Source organism: Choloepus didactylus, chromosome 5 (assembly GCF_015220235.1).
Source record: "Choloepus didactylus isolate mChoDid1 chromosome 5, mChoDid1.pri, whole genome shotgun sequence".
NCBI classification, from domain to species: Eukaryota; Metazoa; Chordata; class Mammalia; order Pilosa; family Megalonychidae; genus Choloepus; species Choloepus didactylus.
The window spans coordinates 41,123,398-41,145,646 of NC_051311.1; the positions used below are offsets into that span (position 1 = coordinate 41,123,398).

At 40.1% G+C, this 22,249-nt stretch overlaps 1 protein-coding gene across 1 annotated transcript in view; it reads right to left on the reverse strand.

The window, feature by feature from the left end:
- Window positions 1-22,249, reverse strand: part of CNTNAP2 (contactin associated protein 2) — a 2,391,149-nt gene that overhangs the window by 20,946 nt on the left and 2,347,954 nt on the right. Inside the window, exon 22 of the mRNA XM_037835931.1 lies at window positions 19,125-19,364. Within this exon, the coding sequence (XP_037691859.1) occupies window positions 19,125-19,364 (240 nt within the window). The remainder of the gene's footprint in view (window positions 1-19,124; window positions 19,365-22,249) is intronic.

Sequence of the window (22,249 nt, forward strand, 5' to 3'; positions counted from 1 at the left end):
ACAATTTATCAACGCTACAGATGCATTCAAACGCACAGAAGAGAACAGATGGATTTTAAAAAGTAATGAGTTGTTGATTTTTCTGGAGTTTATCAATTTGTCTTTTGAAAAGAATTTTTATATCCTTGCTGCTGGGTGGGGGTTGAGCAATATAGGGCACTGCCAGCTCAGGGAGGAAAGACTGAGGTTACATAAGTAGGTCAAATATCTTAAAAGCACCATAATGACTGTTTATCGCTTAATGAAATGTTGTGTCACTGATACGGATGTTTACCAAGCCTGGTGAACGTATCTGTTATTCAGGGGTCTTAGTTAATCGAATTTGTGGTTTTCTTATCAGTAAAGCAGTATTAGTAAGAATCGGTTGTCGGTTGTGTCATGGAAATAGCCTCAGATTTTAAGGAAAGGGTAGTTGAAAAAATAATATTAACAGTAAGAAGAGAAAAGCAACCAGTCATGGTGAATAAGCCAAAAATGTGTATTTTAAAGACATTCCCTGATGTATATTCATAAGAGGAAAGCCTCCTATAGACTCGCAGACTTCTGCTGAGAAACACGCACACTGGCACCATGTAAATATCAGTAAAGGATTGGGCGGTCCAGAATTTACGATTCGGAAGCTCGGTGAAAATAACTTTCTTGCCTACTACAATCTAGCCAAGAGATGTGTTTCATCATTTGTGAGAATATTTAGAAATCAGGCAAGGATGAAGGGTCTCCTTTTATTCTTCATCTTGTGGAAATTTATAGTAAATTCAAATACCATCATTAGATGGTGGGTGCTTTCTTTTGAAAATGCCTGGATATTACCGGTTTGCTTTTGTAATCATATGTCTTTCAAAGGAGTCCAGTGAATGATTAAGAATGCATTTCTAAAAACATTTAATCTTCTGCTACAACCTGAGTATCCCAACTTGCAGAAAATGTTGCCTTCAGGTTTAGATGATGAATAACTGGCATGTAAATAAGTTCCTTGTATGCTCCAGTTCTCTGGGGGCTGATTCTGTCAACATTAATGAGGCTTTTTCTTTGTATGATGTCTGGATAGCAACTGCTATTTTATCAAAATGGGAAATTGATCCTTCTTATTGCTAAGTTTTCAGAAAGTAGTATAGATAGATGAGGAAGGTTGCTGAGAAGAGAGGGGAGTACACTCAGATAACACACTGCTGAATGGATTCTGGTTCCACTGTGTGGCCTATTAGAAGGGGGAGTGAGTGAACCCAAAGTGCTTTTAAAAATTAATTCTGTACATATTTTAAGTCTTTTATCAATGCCCAGTTGGGCCATTGGTTTTGAGATACTCTTTTCGGCTGCATTAGCACAAGTGAAAATTTTTAATTCCAATCCCAAGACAATGTCTTTTCTGCCAAGAAGTCAGACTTCAAAAAATGGAATATTAAAACCTCATGCTAAACATTTCAGTCGTCTTTTGAATGGTTCTCTTCTTGAATTAACCTCATCTCAAAAGACAGCTTTCATTGCTTGTTGACAGGTGAAAAGAGCTAATTGTCATCAAAGATAATCTCATGAAACAAATTATCCTTGGTTATTAATGCTTCCTGATGTTTCTTCACAAACAGATTCCTCCTTGGTGCTAGCTCATGTCAATAATAAACATAATGTGGTAAATTTCCAGCCCAAATGATGTGGCTCTGTTATAGTTCTCACTCATGTTACCGGAATGTGCAAAAATATTTAATTGGCTCTAGCAGCCTTGGGGATAATTTATTCCATATCAAAAAAGGGAAAGTGGGGAAAAAAGGGAAGATTTATTCAGCGGCAGGAATTTTACATACAGGTATGCAAATGACATATCATTTCAGACTTTTGCATTATATTTAAAGGATGATAGAAGATAGTAAAACATAGGTCAGAATAAAGAACTGGAATTCTTTTATGTTTAAATTCAAAATTTTCATTGAAAGGAAGATAAAATGAAAAAAGCCTTTAAATCTAAAGTGAGTACAGCTGAATTTTAGACCCGATAGTGCTACTATCTTTGTAATTTTGAGCAAGTGTGCCATAAATACTGCAGCCCATTGCTTCACAACCCTGATTGCACATGGAGAATCTCTCAGGCTGGGGACCAAGCATCAGGATTTTTAAAATGGTGATTCTTATGTGCAGTTATGTTTCAGTGCATCACCGCTGCAGCCACTGGTTAAATGTTTGCTAAGGGAATGAATGCATTTACTTTCTCTGAGTCCCATTTGCATTTTTCTTATCTTTAAAATGTGGTTAATGATAACCACTCAGGCTTCCTCATAGAGCCAGTTAGGATACAATAAAATCATTCATTGAAAGCATTTCAGAAATTAGAGTATTTACGAATTTATCATTATTTCTGTCTGTACCCTTTCTAGTTTTCAAAAGTTAAAACCCCCCAAGCAAATTCTTAAAAACTATTCTTAGCCTTTTTAAAAGGGGGAAATTTCAAATGTAATTCATCTTGTTCTCCGTGTTTAAAATAATTGCACCATACATTCATATGGAATTTTACGTCCATTTATATTATTTTTTTTAACATTTACATTTTAACATAAAATTGATTTTAATCTTTTTAAGCCTTTCAGGGTTGCTCCCAGGCAGAAACTCAACAATAAAATCAAGGACCTGCTCCTGTCTTTAGACATTTCTGAAGAGTCTGTGTAGAGCATGCAGAACCAACAAAGGATCTTCTCAAATGAATGAGACAATTTATCATTCATTATTGGTATTTACATACCATACATTGGTAGACACTGGATCAAAAGTTTCAACTCGATAATGTTTCTGCAACTTTAGAGATCCTAGACAAGAACAAAAGGCCCCAATTTGTCAGCAAAGGGGGCACTAGCATTTTCAGGTGGTGACTTGCAGGGATTTCCTTGGGGGAATTCACACCCAGAAATTCTCACACTAGTCTTTACAACAACAAGTCAGTAAAGGAAGTGGTGCCAGATTAATTTATAGAGTGTTATGCTCCCCTGAATCACCCAGTAGCTCAGTAACCTGGCACTTACATAGATGCCAAAGCACTCTGCTTTTTACTCTAAAGCATAGATTGCAAAAATGCAATACTGAAGGAAGAACTAGCACGGAGAGTTAGCAGCAAGAAAAGACCCAGACATTGATGGACAACACTGAGCTGAAATTCACTTCATTTTCATGGGCCTCTCATAACATTTCTATGGCACAAAAATGAGGAAAAGTGAATGTGACTTGCTAGAGTCAGTGGTTCTGTCATCAACAGAGAAGTCACCATAGCAACGGGCATTGTGCTACCCTGCACTTAGCCAGCCTCATGTGATGGGGGTTAACAGCTGAACCGATTGCCAGGCACAGACCTAGAGGAAAATACATCTCTAAATACTGCATCAGGTATGGAGTGGGGGTGGGCAGGTGGAGAACACAGAGAAAAGAATAAGACTGAATCCTAATCTGCAGGGTTCAAAAGCTCTTGATAGGGATGGAGGGAAAGAAAGACAGGAGAGGCAGAGGAAAAAGAGGAAGAGAAGCCCACAGAAGGGAGTAAACAACTACTTTAGAAACTGTCCCAAAGCTGGATGTTTGTGCCCTTTTTGATCTTTTGGATAGTTAAATAACCCTGGTTAGGAAAGAATAGAAGCCTTGAATGGAATGTTCAGGCATGTGGGGAAACTAGAAAGCAGCACTATAAAAAGGGTGGTGCATAAGGAATGTGGTGCCACAAGGAAACCAAACCCTATTGCTGCTCATTTTTAGCCATTTAAATCATGTTTTGTTTTCTATCATTTCTTCTTTGTGGCTGAGCCTTGTAAGAACACATCCCTCCACTGCTTTTCAAAACACAGGCCTGCTAAATCTATTTATTTCAGTGATGTGGAAAGGCTATGATAACGTAACCAGTGTCTAAAAATGTTTCAGGTCCCTTAGATAACATTCTTGTTTAAAATATCCATGTCATCATGGTGAGCATAGCACAAGATTGTAAATGTGATTAATTCCACTGAATTGGACATTTGGGAGTGGCTGAGATGGAAATTTTATGGTGTATATATGTTTCCACAATTAAAAAAAATCCACATCCACACATTGCATCTAGAACGTGTAGTTTTGGAGGTGAGGTTGTGGTAGCAGAGTGAGTGGTCTGAACTGAGTCTTTGGCTTGGAGCTTAGTTGACTTTGGTGCATATTCCTATAAGAAGATGATACACACACATGTCAATAATGAAGAGTATTAAACATTGAAATCACAAAGTTAAAGAGCAGTAAATATAAATTTAAAAAGTGAAGATGTAAACAAATCATTATTGCAGTAGCTGAGCAATTCCAAATGGAGTCGAGAGGTCACTCTGGTGGGCACTCTTAACGTAGTATATAAATAACCCTTTTTAGGTTTTAATGTATTGGAATAGCTAGAAGTAAATACCTGAAACTATCAAACTGCAACCCAGTAGTCTTGAGTCTTGAAGATGATTGTATAGCAATGTAGCTTACAAGAGGTGAGTGTGATTGTGAAAGCCTTGTGGCTCACACTCCCTTTATCCAGTGTATGGATGGATGAGTAGAAAAATGGGGACAAAAAGTAAATGAAAAGTAGGAAGGGATAAGGGGGGATGATTTAGGTGTTCTTTTTTACTTTTATTTATTCTTTCTTATTTTTACTTTTTCTGGTATAAGGAAAATGTTCCAAAAATAGACTGGGGCAATGAATGCACAACTACATGATGGTACTGTGAACAGTTGATTGTACACCACGGATATTTGTATGATATGTGAATATATCTCAATAAAACTGAATTTAAAAAAAAAGCAATTGGTTAAAGGAAGCAGAAAAATGATAGAATTAATAAATAAATCTAAGAGCTGGTTCTTTGAAAGAAAAAGAAAAAATGTTAGATAGTCTAATCAAGGAAGAAAAGGGAAGACATACAGTATAAATAATATGAATAAGAAAATTTCTAGAAAGAGAACAGAAATTAACATTTTTATAAAAGCTTATTTTGTTCAACTTTATGGAAATGAATTTGAAAACCTAGATTAAATTGATGAATTTCTAGTAAAATACAGAGTAACAAATTATCCTAGATAAGAAAGAAAATCTACTTAGGTCAATTATAAAAGAAATTGAAACGTCGTCAAAGAGCTACCTCTACATAAAGCAGCAGGTTAAAATGGTTTTACAGGTGAAGTCTACTGTGCTGGTTTTGATGTATTATGTCCCCCAAAATGCCATGTTCTTTGATAAAATCTTGTGGGGGCAGATGTATTAGTGTTGATTAGATTGGAATTTGTTGAGTGTTTCCAAGGAGATGTGAGTCATTCAACTGTGAGTGAAAAGTTTGGACAATTTCCATGGAGGTGTGACCCCGCCCATTCAGGGTGGATGTTAATTAGATCACTGGAGTCATATAAAGGAATTCACAGACAAAGGGATTTCAGAGCAACTGAGAGTGACATTTTGAAGACGAGCTGCAGCTAAGAGAGGACAAAATCCCCCAAGAGCAACATTTTGGAGAACTCCAGTTTGAAACACAACCTGGGAGCAAGCAGACGCTAGCCACATGCCTTCTGAGCTAAAAGAGGTTTTCTGGACGCCAATGGCCATCCTTCAGCGAAGGTACCCTATTGTTAATGCCTTACCTTAGATACTTTATGGACTTAAGACTGTAACTTTGTAACCAAATAAATCCCTTTATAAAAGCCAATCCATTTCTGGTGTTTTCTAAACAAACTGGAACATCTCTCAAACTTAGAGAGTGCAGGTTAAGCTCCAAGGCTATTTAAATTCTTGCCACTCAAAGTGTGGTCCAGGGACCAGGATCATCAGCATCTCCTGGGAGCTTGTTAAAAAATGCAGAATCTCAGATACCATCTCTGATCTACTGAATCTGCATTAACAAATTTCCCCAGGTGATCCTTAGCATGTTAAAGTTTGGCATTTATTTGAATCATTCTATAATTTAGAGAGAGATGGAGAAGTCCAGCTGGATTTTCTGTTCAGCATATCACAATGATGATATCAAGGTATCTGTTGGGTAGCGTTCTTGTCTAGAGGCTTTGGGGAAAAATACACTTCCATGCCCATTCTTGTTGTTGGCAGAATTCGGTTGTTGTGGTTGTAGAACTGAGGTCCCCAATTACTTTTCTGGCTGTCAGCTGGGGACAGCTCTCAGCTCCCCAAGTCTCCCACATTCCTTGCCTTATGGCTCCTTCCATTTTCTTCGTATGAAACTAGCATGAGTTTAAATCCCCTCTCTTTCCCCCAAATAAAAGGATGCCACACACTCATCTCACCTAGAACTATTGATGTTAAAAAACATACTAAACAAAGTTTTAGTAAAATGACTTTAGTTATATGTTGAGAGAATATAACACTGTAAGTAAATGTGGTTTATGCTAGGAATAAAAGCTTGGTTCACTATTTGGAAATGTATTACTATAATTCATGCTGTTAATATATCACAGAAAAAAAAGCACATGGTCATCTCCATAGATGCTGAAATGGCATTAGATACTATTTGTTATCTAACCCTGATAAGACCCTTATCAGAATTGGAATCCTTAACATATATACATATAAGAATCCTTGAGATACATACATATTTTACATCTTCAGGATTTTGTATATATGTAGGCAGAATTCTAAGATGTCTTCCTAAGAGTCCTGGCCCCTGGTGTGCACACACCTTCTCCCAATTATTCAATCAAACACTAATCTGGGTTCTACTGTGAAGGGATTCTGCTCATGTAACTAAGGTCCCAAATGAACTGACCTTAAAATAGAGAGCTTAATTGGGTGGGCCTGACCTAATCATAGGAGCCCTTTAAAAACAGAGCATTTTCTCCAGCTGGTGAAGAAGAAGTAGCCAGAGATTCAAAGCACAAGGAGCATTTGTTGTGCCCTAGCTGATCTGAAGATGGAGAAGGCCATGTGACAGGGAAAGCAGGAGGCCTCCAGAAGCTGAGAGCAGTCCCGAGCTGGTAGCCAGGAAGGTAATCTGGGATCTTGGTCCTACAAGCTCAAGGACTGAATTCTGCCAACAATCAGAATGAACTTGGATGCAGATTTTTCTCCAGAGCATCCAGACAAGGACGCAGCCCAGTCCACATCCTGACTGAAGCCTTGTGACAACTTAAACAGAGAGTCCGGTCATGCCATGCAGACATCTGACCCATAGAACTTGAGCTAATAAATGGGTGTTGTTTTAATCCACTAAATTTGTTGTAACTTGTTATGTAGCAATAGAAAACCAATACAGATACAGCCATACCTATAGGTGTAGACAGCTTAATGATAAAATATTGTAGAAATTTATATTAAGCTCAGGAGCAAGACAAAGATATTTATTATGATCTCCATAATTTAACATTGTTTTGAAATTTGCAGTGATGTCATCAACTAATAGGAAGAAATGAAGGAAATAAAAAATTTCATGAAGAACAAAAATATTATTTGCTTACAACATAATCCCTAGATCTCTCTAGAGAATCAATTAAAAATCTATTATAAACAATAAGAGAATTAAGTAAGGTGGCAGTTACAAAAATTAAGATGCAAAAAACCTATAGTAGTCTTATATATAAATAACTTAATAACATATACAATAGAAGAAAATACACTATTTATAATTAAAAAAACAGAGGAACAACTTAGAAATTGACAGGGAATGTTTTAAAGTTATCTTCATATAAATTTTGTATAATGTTGAGGAAAGATGTAGTAAGTGCTGTTGCTAGACAGGAAAACATTTTTTACAGAGATGTCATTATTTCTCGAGTAATTTATACATAAAATTCAATCTCAAACATTCCAGACAATCACAATAAAAGGATTAGAATTCTAAATTCACATGGGAAAACTAAATGTGCAAGGGTATAAAGGAAAATTCTGGAAAAAAAAAACAAAAACAGTAAAAGGGAAGTTAGCTGTAGCAGATATTAAATGATGTTATAAAAGCTCAATAATTACCAGAGTTTGCTACTATCTCATGAGGAATGAGATCTGTGTAACAGACCAGGGAGTCCAGAAACAGACTGAAAAAGGCAAATTAGAATATGGTAAAGGTAGCATTTCAAGTCAGTAAGGGAAAAGACGGAGTCTTGACCAATGGTGCTGTAACTGGCCATTTGGAAAAAAAAAAAGAAATTGGCCACTTACCTTTCTCTTTCCACCAAAATAAATTTTAAGTGGAGTAAATATGTAGATCTTATAAATAAAAGATAAAAGAATTGGAAGAAACCTGGAATAACTGAATAAATCAATTTCTGAATGAAGAAGTTCTTTTTATGTAAGAAACAAAAATCCAAGAGCAATGAAAATGATACATTTGACCATGTAAAAATTAGAAATTTCTACACAGCAGAAACTGTAAATTCAAAACATAGAGACAAATGGGAAAACATTCAAACATGTATTGAAGCACTAATTTACTTAATATATAAAGAATTCTTATAAATCAATTAGTAAATGACCAAGAAGCCAATAGAAAATTAGGCAAAGAACATAAACAGGTATTTCATGGGAAAATAAATAAAAATGACATAAACATATGCAAAAATACTTGATCTCACTCATGATTAATGAAATATAAATTAAAACCATAAAATCACATTTTTCAAATAAAATACAGCAACGTTTAAAATTTTATAATACATTGGGTTTGTGAGGGTATGGAGATAAAGACACTCTTGTATATTGTTGGTAGGACTGTCAATTAGTACCAGGTCACGGGAGGGCAATTTCTAATAGCTATCAAAATTAAAAATGCACACGAACCTATTCATTATGGACACATTGTAGAAACAAAAGATGGAAAACAACTTAAATGACCATCAGATTAAAAAAACCTGCAACTCTAATATTATACTGATCTGCGTGATATAAATATGCATGGTGTTTTTGCAGAAAAGCAGAATTTGCATCATTTGCAGAAAAATGCACATTAGCAAATGGGGGATGATTTTTCTTTGCACTTGAATAAAGGTATACTGCATTGGTCACTGAAGAAAGAAAGACAAGTAAGATGAAAAGATTAAATGTGAAGAGATTAAATGCATTAATCATGCAATCTTAGCATAAGGATGAGAAAAGGGATCTGCTTAGAAATAATTAAGATGCAATTATAAAAGATGGAGAGATTATTTTAAGTGCTTGCAGGTGGTAAAGAAAACCGACAACCAGCTTGTAATTACGAAGGAAACTGAATAGATATATGCAATTTTTAAATGTTCATAATATCCATAAATTTTTTTTTTTTTTTTTTTGCACATGAAGATATAAAATATTTTATTTTCAGATGGCAGAGAGGAAATTTGGAACACAGACAAGAAATCAACTCATTAGAAAATCATAGCAATGAAGTTAGTGGTGCCTTTGGAAATCAAACTCACTATTTCAGACTGTGAAGTGTCTGCGATTAGTGGAAGCCCTAGTTCTCAGGTAGTTTGTCGTACCTGAGCAGACTGCTGGACCTAACTGGGGGAATAAGATTGTTATGTCTCATGATCCCAAGAACTATATTCTGTCTAGTTCTCAATTTACTTGGGAGAAGATCACCTCCCATAAGAAGGTTGTTTTTTATAACCCCTTCGAGAATCTGAGTGAATCCATTGGACAAGTTTTTGTTTGGATCTTCAATCTTGGATTCCTAACAACTTCTGATCTTGGATGTGGGGTAAGAGGAGAATTGGGTGATATTAACTGCCTCTTATTCCACTCAGTGCTTCTTGATTTTTCCATATCCCATCCTCTTTCTTCTCAGAGGGGCTATGAGAATTCCTGGTAAAGGGACCCTCAGTATAAAATGAAGGTTATCCTTAGGGCAGGGAGCCTGATAATTCAAGGTTACCATGGATACTATGAATTCAACTGCCAGCAACTTCCAGAGGCTGATTTTTCTGGGGCCCAATGCACTTGTAAATTAATGGAAGTATGTACCATATCACATACCATGCAAGTGTGCTGAGAATATTACCTGAATGTACCAGAAGTCCTGTAAAATAGTAACTGGTCATAATTTTTATAACTGGAAATTTCCTTAGGAAATAAAATAAAATCTTACATCTTCAAGTGCCTTATCTATTTTAATGATATGTTGTAAAAGATCCTAGGATGTGGCTTTTGGTCTGGGGTATTCTGTAATAAATATCATGAATGTGATAAAACACCATAAGGCTTAACACAAATGCCTTGTGAAACAGTTTGGTGAACAGTTTGAAGCTGTTCTTTAGTGCAGAAATTTATGGCATCAGATATTTAGACTTATTTTTCTTGTGTTTGTTTTGTTTTTAATTTTCAAAGAATGTGTATTGCCATCTGTAGTTGTCTTCGTGCTGGCAAATCCTTCCCATTCCAGGGAAATAAGATTCACTAGATTTGACAGGAATCAAAAACAGAGCCCAAATTGAGAGGTGGATCACAGCAATTGCCTGGTACTGTGTGCGACCTTTAAATAAACCAGAACTTAAGGCTAGAGGTTGTTTTTCTACCTTGTAACGACTGTTCTCAAGATATTCCAAAGGTCTGCAATGATGTGATTTGGAAACAGGTTGCACATATTATCACAGGGGGGAGTAAAGAGGTAGATAAAAGATTGACTAGATGTTTCTAATAAAGCAGGATTGGTTTCATTTAAATTATAAGTTGGAGAGATTTTATCATTTTCCCCTCTAAAAAATGCATTTTTATAATCCCATGCTAGGTCCTTGTGTTTGGGATGATCCTGTCACACTGCCCAGCTTTTTCCAAACTCAAATCATGTGGAAACCACCTCCACAATTTTTGCCGTATACATATGGCAAAAATACCTACAGTATTATTTATCTTCATTAAGTTGATTCAATTTCTTATTTAAATAAATGCATTGAAAAAACTTTGTTATTACTGAGTAAGTCTACTGCCTGTCAAGGTTCTAACCAGAAGCCTGCTCTTGCATTATTAAAGGATAAATAGCAGGTGTGTGGGAGAGGTGTTCGAGACATACTAGAACCAAACAGAAACTTTTTTTTTTTAAACAAAATCAGAAGAACTGAAAGAGAAATGGAAAGAAAGTAACTTTCCTATGCTATTTAATGCTATGTCTTTTCTTCCTATGGTGGTCTGGTGACCCACCAATCAGGGCCACCATGTTGCACCGTTCCAGGAGCCATAGGCTACATTACAAATGGCATCCCATGGAGTTGTGCAGTGCCAAGCCTGACCAGCCATATACATCCCTCACTTTGGAAAACAGTGACATACTCAAAAGGATTAGAGAGGTGATGAGTAGCCCAGTCAATAGTGTTACAGCAGAGAGAAAGGATCTTTGCATGTTAAGCTGGCATAAGTTGGAATACATTTTCCATTATCATTTGATATCATCTGCTAAGATACGAAGAAATGAAAGGGAGCAGAAAGATCACAAGACCTATGGGTGGATGTCCTGAATCCTAATTTCCATGCTGACCCAGTGTTGCTGCAAAACCAGTATCCTCACTTGGGTATTAAGTGGCATAGCGGCTTGAAATGTGTCTCCCCAAAAGATATGTCTAAGTCCTAACCTCCGATATTGCAAATGTCTCATTTGGAAAAAGGGTATTTGCAAATAGAATAAGGTAAGGATCTTGAGATGAAGTCAGCCTGGATTAAGGTGTGAGTGCTAAATCCAATGACAAGTGTCCTCATAAGAGACAGAAAGAGAGAAGACACAGACACAGAGAACACAGCCATGTGATGATGGAGGCAACGATTGCAGTGACGCAGCTACAAGGCAAGGTGGGCCAGGGATTGCTGGGAGCCAGCAGAAGCTAGGAGAGAGGCATGAAATGGATTCTTCCTCAAAGCCTCCAAAAGGAACCAACTCAGCCAATGCCTGTGTTTCAGACTTCTGGCCTCCAGAACTGGGAGAGAATAAACTTCTGCCGTGGTAAGTCACCCAGTTTGTGATAATTTGTTATGGCAGCCCTGGGGAACTAATACAAGTGAGAAGATTCTCTTTAACATTAAGGTCCTAAGACCCCTTAATCTTCACAGCAAAAATTTTTAGAAAATATGCACCCCTCATTTAGAGCAGCATTTTGCTTTTACTGATACCTTTCAAATTAAGTTTGCAGACAATGCAAAAAAAAAAAAAAAAAAAAATCGGATAATAATTTGGCATCTTCCCCAAAGAGGCTCCTTCCTGGGATGAAGTGCCCTCCATAAAGATGCACTTTCATTGGAGCCATGGAGCCTGGTGCCATACTGTGGGTTTACTATTTGTTTTCAAATCTGTTTTTCCAGTTACAGTATTATAGGCAGGGCAGCTCTCCTCAAGTTTAGGGGAAAAAAAGCCTCTTCTCTCAGCTGGGTGAGCTTCCTTTTAAAATGGTCAGAGGAGCCCTGTCCTTTTGCAAGCCTGTTGCTACATCCTTGTTGTGATTTATCCACATAAAGTCTTCGTGGCTTGTCATAAACGTTTTTTTCCCCCTCATTATTTGGGTATTTAATTTTCTTTTCTTTTTGGTAACTTTCCTTCAAAGGGCTTCCCAAGGGGGCAGATAGTAAATGTCTGGTTTATTGATGGGTACACATAGGAATCATCTGAGGAGTTTAAAAAAAAATATGGATGCTCAGGTCCCACCCCCACAGATTCTGATTTAATTGGTGCAGACTGGATATCAGGATTCTTAGAAAGCATCCCAGGTAATTCTTAAGTGCAAGACTGAGAACGTTGCCCTAGATCAGTGATTCTCAATCTTTAATTTGCAAATTATAAATCAGCTGGGGATATTGTTAAAATGTAGGTGTTGATTCAGGAGGTCTGGGGCAGGGCCTGGGATTATGCATTTCTACCAAGCTTCCAGGTGATACTGGTAGAGGGCCACACTTCAAGTAGGGAGGAAGCAGATAAAATGATCAAATGTCTTCTAGTCAAGCCAGGACCAATTAGCTCATTTTATTCTCTTCCTGTTCTATACCTACACAGACTCAAGAAACTCACATTATTTACAGCCAGAAACAGCGTTTTTGCATTTCTGTCTTTTCTGAATATCTGATAGTGAGGATTCTTATTCTATCCAAACATTAAAAAATATCCAAAAAAAAATTAAAACCCTCAAATCAGAATTCAGACTGATGGACTCAGGATCACATTCAGATGCAATTGCCGAGTCACTGGAGTCTGCCATGAAGTAAACTAACCTCATGTCTACCTGTTTGCTTCCCACCTCCACTCTGTTTTCCCTTGTGTGTTCTCATTCACCAAAAAGAAAAACAATCAAATCATGTTATCTAAACAAGCCTTCTGCCTCATAGTTTATAAGCTGTTTTCACAGAACTTTTAATAAAGTTCATGAGGCAGATACACATATTTCTTTATTAGCATTTCTACAATTTTGGAAATGATTGATGACACTGGATAAGAACCCTTCCACCCACGTGCAAGTGGAAATTTTTATGCAAATGGACCTGATAGTTTATGGTGCAGGCCTACCGTAATATCTGGGTTACAGTATTTGATTTGAACATTGAATAATAGCAGAAATACTCCCCTTTATATATACATTCTCATGATGTCAGTCAAAAAAATGACACTCTTGCATAAAGCATGATTTTTAAAAAGTAAATAACTGAACTCTTTGCCCTGCAATTGTTTTTTTTTTTTTTTTTTTTTTTTAATAATCAAAGTTGGAGATTTTAATACACTTCTTTCAATAATAACGGCCAAAAAACTTCAGTAAGGATATAAAAATTTAAACAACATGATTAATCAATTTGACCTCATTGACACATATAGAACATTGTATCTAACATCTGCAGAATACACATTCTTTTTAGAGTATACATCTCTCTCTTTTTTTTTTTATTGAGATATATTCACATACCACGCAGTCATACAAAACAAATCAAACTTTCGATTGTTCACAGTATCATTACATAGTTGTACATTCATCACCTAAATCAATCCCTGACACCTTCATTAGCACACACACAAAAATAACAAGAATAATAATTAGAGTGAAAAAAAGCAATTGAAGTAAAAAAGAACACTGGGTACCTTTGTCTGTTTGTTTCCTTCCCCTATTTTTCTACTCATCCATCCCTAAACTAGACAAAGTGGAGTGTGGTCCTTATGGCTTTCCCAATCCCATTGTCACCCCTCATAAGCTACATTTTTATACAACTGTCTTCAAGATTCATGGGTTCTGGGTTGTAGTTTGATAGTTTCAGGTATCCACCACCAGCTACCCCAATTCTTTAGTTTGCCCTGCAATTGTATTTCACAGATCTTAAAAGCAAATAATTTGCTAAATGAAGTTATGATGAATATGAACTAAAATCAGTTCAAAGTGGTATCCAAATGCTTTTGAAACTACTTTCTTGGCTGCTGACCTAGACCACACATGCTCACTGCCTCACACAGTCAGTACCTTCACAGCCTAAGAACCTGCACATTTCAAACATCACTCATGTCTTGATCCAATTTGGTATTTGGAAGAATTTATCTGAGACATCTCTGTTCCTTTACGGCCTTGACACATATCTTTTCTCATCTCACATTTTCACTCCTACACCTCTATTTTCAGCATTAGGAATGCTTTCCTTGGTACAAACCAGCCCATGAGAAAAAACCACCCTGCCGTGTAATCCTAACAACATTCATAAAATGGCAATTCTTTGTAAGTGTCCTTGGCATACAGTGCCCCTCATCATGTTATAGGAATCCCTGGGTGAGGGACAAAGAGGATTGTTTAGTCTATAAATTGGCTGTTCTGAAAACAGGGCAATTTTGGCTCCTTCTAAGCTTCACAGTGCAAATTCTGGCAAGGAATCACAATGACGATAGCTGCACTGAAGCTGATAAATACCATGTACTTGGCTGGAATATGATTAAAGCAATCAAACGCACATTAATTATATGATGAACTCTCACAAATTAGAAGTTTCTGCGGGGGGGTGTTGTTGGAAGCTTTTACTGGACATTCATGCATTATAGCTAATTGTATCTACTATAGTAATAATCACGATTATGAAGAATATTATTGTAGCTATACTTTTTGAAAGCTTGTTGTATGCCAATGACTGTGCTAAGTGCTTTAAATGTATGCTCTCACATAGAATTCTATGAGTTAGGTCTTATTATCTCCATTTTAGAAATGGGAAAACTGAGGAATGAAGTTATGAAACCTGACCAATTTAATCAGCTAGGTGGAGGCAGTGATGCTACTGGAACTCAGGCCTCACTGCCCCCCTGGCTTCCCACCTCCTGCTCTTCTGTCTTCAGTATTATCAACATCACACATGGTTTTGGAGATCATTGAATGTTAGATTTGGAGGTCATTTGGAGATCAAGCTCCATTTCCTTACCTTCTGTGTGAAAAAGCAGAGGCTTAGAAAGATTACACAGGGTTGTCCAAGGTCAATTTAGGTAGAGTTATGAGCAGGAACTCAGTTTTGTGAAATGCAGTTTAATGAGCTTTCTGCTGCTGGGTTTTATATGGACATTGAGTTTTCATTCAGTTAACTTTGCAGCCACCAGCTACATTCTTTCATTATGGCCCTGTTCTTTCAAATTACATGTTGTATCACCTGCAGATTATTGTGGAAAGCCGCCTCCTGAATCGGGCCTAGCGTATGCGCTGCAGCCTGCTCTAGAGTTACCCCCGCCCATCGAGTGAGCCAAGATGGCGCCTGCATCCTGTTTCCGCATAGTGACGCATGTATCCGCCACCCGCTCCTACCAATCGAAATCCTGTATACGCGATACTAGCCTAGAAGCTTATTGGTTGTTAATTGTGTATAAAAGGTCTTACCCGGACGGGGTAGGGTGAGACAGCCCACAAGGAGCCGTGCCTGACGGCCACATCGAGGCTGCTCTCCCACGAGGCGCCGTGCCCCGTGTGGGAACCAGTAACACAGAATGTTCATCTAGCTGTAGTAAAGGGCTTGCTTTCACAACTGCCGTGTGGTTCGAGTCGTGATTCATGACCAGGTTAGTTCGCGCAGTCTGCATCTCTCTCTCTCCTTCCCTGTTTCCCCTCGCCGGCCGGGAACCGGGGACCGAGCGGGGCAGCGCCGGACAAGTGGTGGCCCGTACGGGGAAGCTCCTCCTCCTGCCTCGCTCTCGACGGTCCCTCTGTGAGGAGAGCAGCGCTGCGCGTCGAGCTTACGGCGGACTTCCCGCGCCTGATCAACGCGAGAAGGTGAGTGCGTCTTATTACATGATAGTTAGGGCCCGTGGGTTTTCAGGTGACCCCGGGGGACTCGGAAGAGCTCTCCGAGTGACTGAAGTATAGTGCCGACTGCAATCATGGGGCAGTCCGGAAGTTCACCTCTCTTAGCTCCCTTAAAGAACCTTTTGAAACAACGGGGTATCTCGGTCAGGAAAAGCTCCCTTCAGCGTTTTCTTGATGATGTTGATACTTTTGCCCCTTGGTTTGCCTGCACCGGCAGCCTTAGCCTACCCTCTTGGATGAAGCTCGGTCGCGACATAGACCGAGCGCGCCAGACGGGCGTGTGTATGGACCCGATTCTAGTACCCATATGGGAGACCGTCCGTGCGGTCCTTGAACTAGAATCGGCTACCGGCCTAAGCCCGTCCTCTGTCTTGCAAGAAGCACGGTGCGCGCTCCAAGAAACCCAGTCAGTTTCGTCAGCGGACGGCTCCTGTAAGGGCAAACCGCCGGAGTCCAGTGACTCTGACTCAGAGTCAGATAGCGATACTGACGAGAAGGCGGAAGCATCCCCGCTAATTGAGTGGGAGGAGCCTCCCGCCACACCCGTGCGGCCTTCCGCCCCGCCAATGTCTACCGCTGCACCCCCAGGGACACCCCAGCTCCCAACTGACGCCTTGGGCGGTCCCACCAAAGGACCTTGCCGAGAGCTCCCTCTAGTGGCCATGCCCAGTAAATGTAATTATCCTTTGCTGCCAGACCCGGAAACCCCGATGGGTCGGTCAGGGGAGGGGCAACCTTTGCCGTACCCCCCCGCCCGAGTATACAGGCCCTCAGGACCCTTTGCCATTAGGTAGTGGTGGGAGACATTTCTGGAGATGGAACCCTTTCACAACATTTAGACCTTTTGGCATGCTGGGTGGCTACCAGCCACTTGAGCCGCAGCCAGTCTCAGAAATGTACCCGGTTATTATCAATCCCCAAGGTGGCAATCGGCACGAATCATATGATTACAAACTATTGAGGGAATTGAGGCAGGCCGTCCATCAGTATGGCCCCAATGCCCCTTATACCTTGAACATGATCGAGAACCTCTCTGCTCTAAATCATACACCCGCAGATATTTTTCAGCTAGCCCGTGCTTGCTTGCCGTCAGGCCGATTCATAGATTGGAAAGCATGGTTTGAGGAGTTAGCTGAAGAGCAGGCCGCAAGGAATGCGGCGGGGAGACGTGGCGGGTGGAATGCTGACATGCTGTTGGGGAGAGGCACCCATGCCCAGAACCAAACGGGTTTCCCACAAGAGGTCTATGCCCAGATCTTCTGCTGTTTTGTGGGTGCCTGGAAAAAGCTAACAGGTGAGGGAGAGGCTCAGGCCTCACTCAGCAATATACACCAAGGCCCCACAGAACCATTTGCGGATTTTGTAGCCAGGATGCAAACCGCAGCTGAGAGAATCTTCTCAAATCCAGGAGTAGCAGAGACTGTGGTTAAGCAAATGATTTTTGAGCAGTGCAACAAGGAGTGCAAAGTTATCCTGGCACAAAACAGAGCAAAAAATTTGACAGAGTGGGTCAGGCTCTGTAGAGATGCTGGCAGCCCTTTAACTAATGCAGGTCTAGCTGCCATGCTAGCCAGCTCCCTACAGGTGGCTACAAAAAGCCCGAGAACCTTAGGGGCAAAGTCTAACGGGTGCTATGGCTGTGGCCAATCAGGGCACTTTAAGAGAGATTGTCCCAATAGACGTCAACCCCCTGCCACTCAACGGTTTGGCGAACCAGGTGCAGCAACCAGGCCGTGTGGCCGTTGCCACAAAGGCCCCCACCGCGCAGAAGACTGTAAATCGGTTTTCGATGCGCAGGGTAGACGCCTCTCTGGCCGCCCCGAGCAGATTCCAAAAACGGGAAGAGGGGGTCCGCCCTTTCGACGGACCCCCTTGCATGCCATTCGACAACACAGGATCCGATCAAATTCGTGCGTCCCCCGGCTCAGCAGGACTGGACCTCTGTGCCACCTCCAGACTCGTACTAACCCCCTCCATGGGTGTCCAGTTAGTAGGGACCTCCTTCAAGGGGCCCTTACCGGCTGGTACTGTAGGGCTCATATTGGGAAGAGCATCCACGGCCCTGAAAGGATTAACAGTTATACCAGGACTTGTAGATTCAGATTTCACAGGCCGTGCCCAAGTTATGGTTCAATCTCAGCGGGGCACCTTAGTCATTGCAGAAGGTGATAAGCTGGCGCAGCTCCTGCTCTTACCCAGCTTACATGCAGTCTTTCCAAGCAGAATCAGACAGAGAGGGGAAAAAGGGTTCGGATCCAGTGGAGCGATTTTTGAGGGACTCCATATGTCCCTGGAGTCTCGACCTATGCTAACCATTAAGGTGCAAGGCAGATCTTTCTTGGGCCTGCTCGATACAGGGGCCGATCGGTCTATCATAAGACAACAAGAATGGCCCCCCACCTGGCCAACGAGCAGGGCGGAAGAGCCCATTAGAGGAATAGGCCAAATTTCAGCGCCGGACAGATTATCACCTGCAGAAGTGGGATTAAATCCATTGATTTTTGTAAGCTTAAATGCACCTCTTAAAAATCTGGAAGCCGACAGTATCATTCATCTAAATATAGAGTTGGAGAGGAATCTTTGTATTACTTTAGACAAATATTTTCTTCTGATATTAAACCTGAACCATGTGGCTACAAGTCATTGAAAGTCATGAGGCAAAATTGAGGCCGTGATTTGATCAAATCATCGGAAAGGCATGTAACAGACATCAGTTGCATCTCATAATTTCACTTAAGCGAAGTCGATCATTCCTATATTCTTTACCTTCAATTTACTTCCTTCTGGCACTGAGCAAGAACAATAGTTGTAACTTTTGAGTACCTAACCCGTGCTAAGAATGTGTGTGCTCACATGCTTGCTCTCTGTTCTAATCCTCCAACTGCATTCCCCCATTTTACAATTGAGGAAACTAAGGTTTAAAGAAATGAAGCAGGTTTGCCCATGATTGCCTTAGACTGTACCTGAGTCCAGGTGGTCCAGGTGCCAGGGGTCCGTGGCAGCCGACATGGGTGGGATGGTCAGCGGGGAGGCCCCACAGTTGGACTCCACCAGCTCGCCCTGGATGTGGACGTGAGTGGAGGCGTTCGTTTGCCTCAAGGCAGCCTTCAGAGGGGCGATCTGGTTGAACTGTACCCTGGAGAGGCACCCAGTGAATCCCGGAGTGTTGTATTTGTGAATCTCCTGGTCAATCTTCCCTGTTTCTAGAAGAAAAAGAAAGAGAAAATAAAAATCTTATCCAATGCACGCTATTACAGCCAAAAAAAAAAAAAAAAATACTAGTTTTTTAATGCTTCTCTCTCAATTTTACTCTTAAGTTTCAGTTTAAGATGCTATATTCTTTTAGATGAAATATTAATGGCTTGAGAAGGCCTTGGGATGGAGACTTCACTTTAAAAGAATCTTCTGTGCTGCTAGAGGCTATGGTAGGGTGAGAAGAATCAGAATATATTTGTTAAAACCAAATATATTCATAATTATGTCCAGATCCTTGGGATATTGCTGAAACTAACACTACCCTCTTGGTGCTGATGGATTTTTTCTCCTTGTTTCTGATGCCCCCTTGACAGTATTGCACACTGCTCCCGCTCAGCCCTTCTGCTAAATTATGAATCTGCCTTGTATCTCTCTCTTATTTTCACTTTTCTTTAATAAAGAATTCTGAAGAAGAGGAAAAGAGTTCCCATAGCCTAAACTTGGGCATTTCCCTTTTTTTAGAATCCAAACTCACTGGCAATCAGAGGTTTATAGAATCCCTGTTAGTATCTGATGGAAGTTTTCAAGGTCAGGAAGCTTTTCCAACTCAATCACAAACCTACTTATACTTTTGTGAATCACTACCTCCTCCCAATCTGTAAACACTTAGATAGGGGTGAGTCCAAGTAAAGGCATTTCAAATATATAGTTTCAATTAATATAACCACACAGTTAAACTAGCTAAACCAGTAAATGTCTTTTTGACCTTCTGCCCCAAGTTTTTAAATCTATCTAGCAGAAATAAATGTAGAAGGAGTCCTATACCTTGTTGATCTCAGTTGTCACAGTGTGGTCCCTGGATCAGCAGCATCAGAAACACCTAGGAACTTGTTAGAAATGCCAATTTTAGGGCTGCCACCCCAGCTCTACTGACTCTGGAACTCTCGGGGCAGGGTCCAGTAACTGGTTTTAACAAGCCCTCAGGTGATTCCGATGCCCACTAAGGTCTGAGAACCAGGGCTATAGACAAACAGTGATTGTGCAGCGCTAACAGAGGTGATGGGCAAATGGTGTTTCAGGGAAGAACACAGCAGTTTGTATTCTGGACCAGGAGATTTTGTTAACATGATGATTATCTTATAAAGACATGGACAAGGATATGAGGTTCTTCCACTTGTGAAAAACAAAAGCTGAATTCCAGGGCAGGTGATGTTACTTTTTGGCAACTGAAAACAGGTGAAGCTGTTTTGTAGAAAAATTTACTCCCCATTAATTAAAGAATAAATCAGTGAGGCAAAGGAGCTCTTCGGCCTTTGGGGACAGAAGAAATGGATGTATTGATTATTCATCACATTAGAGAATCTGCTTAATGACTAACCTGTAACAGCCCCATCTGAATTCTGATTAGCAGAGGAGATTTCATAATGGAGGAGGATGAAGAATGGCAATTCTGGGGATTCAGACAGTGTCTTAGACATGTTCATAAAGAAATTTTAATTAATGATTCTTCATTTTTTTTTTTTCCTGCAGGGAATCTGTAACTTTGAACCAAATCATGTTCTGATTAAAACGAGGAGGTAGAATTCATGGACCACCCTGTACAAAAACCAACAGCCGGGATGTATTCTGAGGATTTCTTTGATGACCATACCTTCTTCTTTGTTTGCTTTCAGGCAGCTGCCACTGTCTGCTCGATGATTCATTCTTTTCTCCTGGTCTAATGCCAAAATTCCTTGTTCTAGGCCCATCAACTTGCCTTCATGCAAACGGTTTGGATACTTGGTTTCCAGCCCCTCCCTCTAGCAATCTGCTTTTTGTTGAAATATTCTCAGAAGAAGAAGACTCAAGGGACACTCTTTGGTCCTGGGGTGGGAAGAAAGACCTCTGCTCCTTGCTTTCCTGAATTCCTATCTGGCTACATCTGTGGTGGAGGCACCAGAACAAACGGCTGCTTCACGGTAGGAAACTACCATAGAAACTACAAATAACTTTAGTTTTAGCAGCTGCCTTCTCTCCCATAGAAGGAGAGCTCTGTTCAGCCTGTTTAACCTCAGGGTAGGGCTCTTGCAAGCAGGAACAATTCTGGGACTGGCAGCTACTGCCATCTGGTGGGACCTCAGATTTATTCTTTAACATTTATTCAATTCAATTCAAATCATCACAATTATTGACTGCTGAACACTGGGAAGAGAGACAAATACAGTGATTTACCCTAAGCAGTTCACAACCTACCTTGGTAAACAAGCATACAAACAACTGATACAACTGAACAAACGATGAATGATCATAATAGCTAACACTTATTGAACCCTTACAATGTGCGAAATCCTTTATACAAATTACCTCATTTACTTCTCGGAACAGCTCGATGGAGAAGGAAGCATCATTATCCCCATTTAACAAGTGAGGCAACTGAGACTTAAGGTTAAGATCTCTTAGTAAGTAATGCCAGGCAGACTGACTCCAGAGCCTCTCAACTGCTGTGATTTACTGAGCTGAGAAACAAACCACGTGTTCAGTAAATCATCAACATCTATGGTAAACCAGAGAAATGATTTTGCGCGGGGTTCTAGAAAAGGCTTCAGGAAACACCAGAACTAGATTTTGAGGGTGAAAGGAAAGGGAACTCCAAGTTGGGGTCATGGGGTTTGTTATGTTCAGGGAACTGTGGGTGTCTGACGGGGTGAGAGCTAAGGGCCGAGTCAGGAAGGGCCTTGGATGCCAAGTTAAGATGTTTGTATTTCAGCAGAAACTCAAAGATGTTTGAACTGCAGAGTATGGTGAAGGGAAGTGGATCAGAAAGATAATTCTAGTGGCAGCGTAGCAATGGCTTTGAGTGATGCTGTCATTAGCCCCACTGCCCCTGCAAGCTCCCTGGGCTTGGATGAGGATT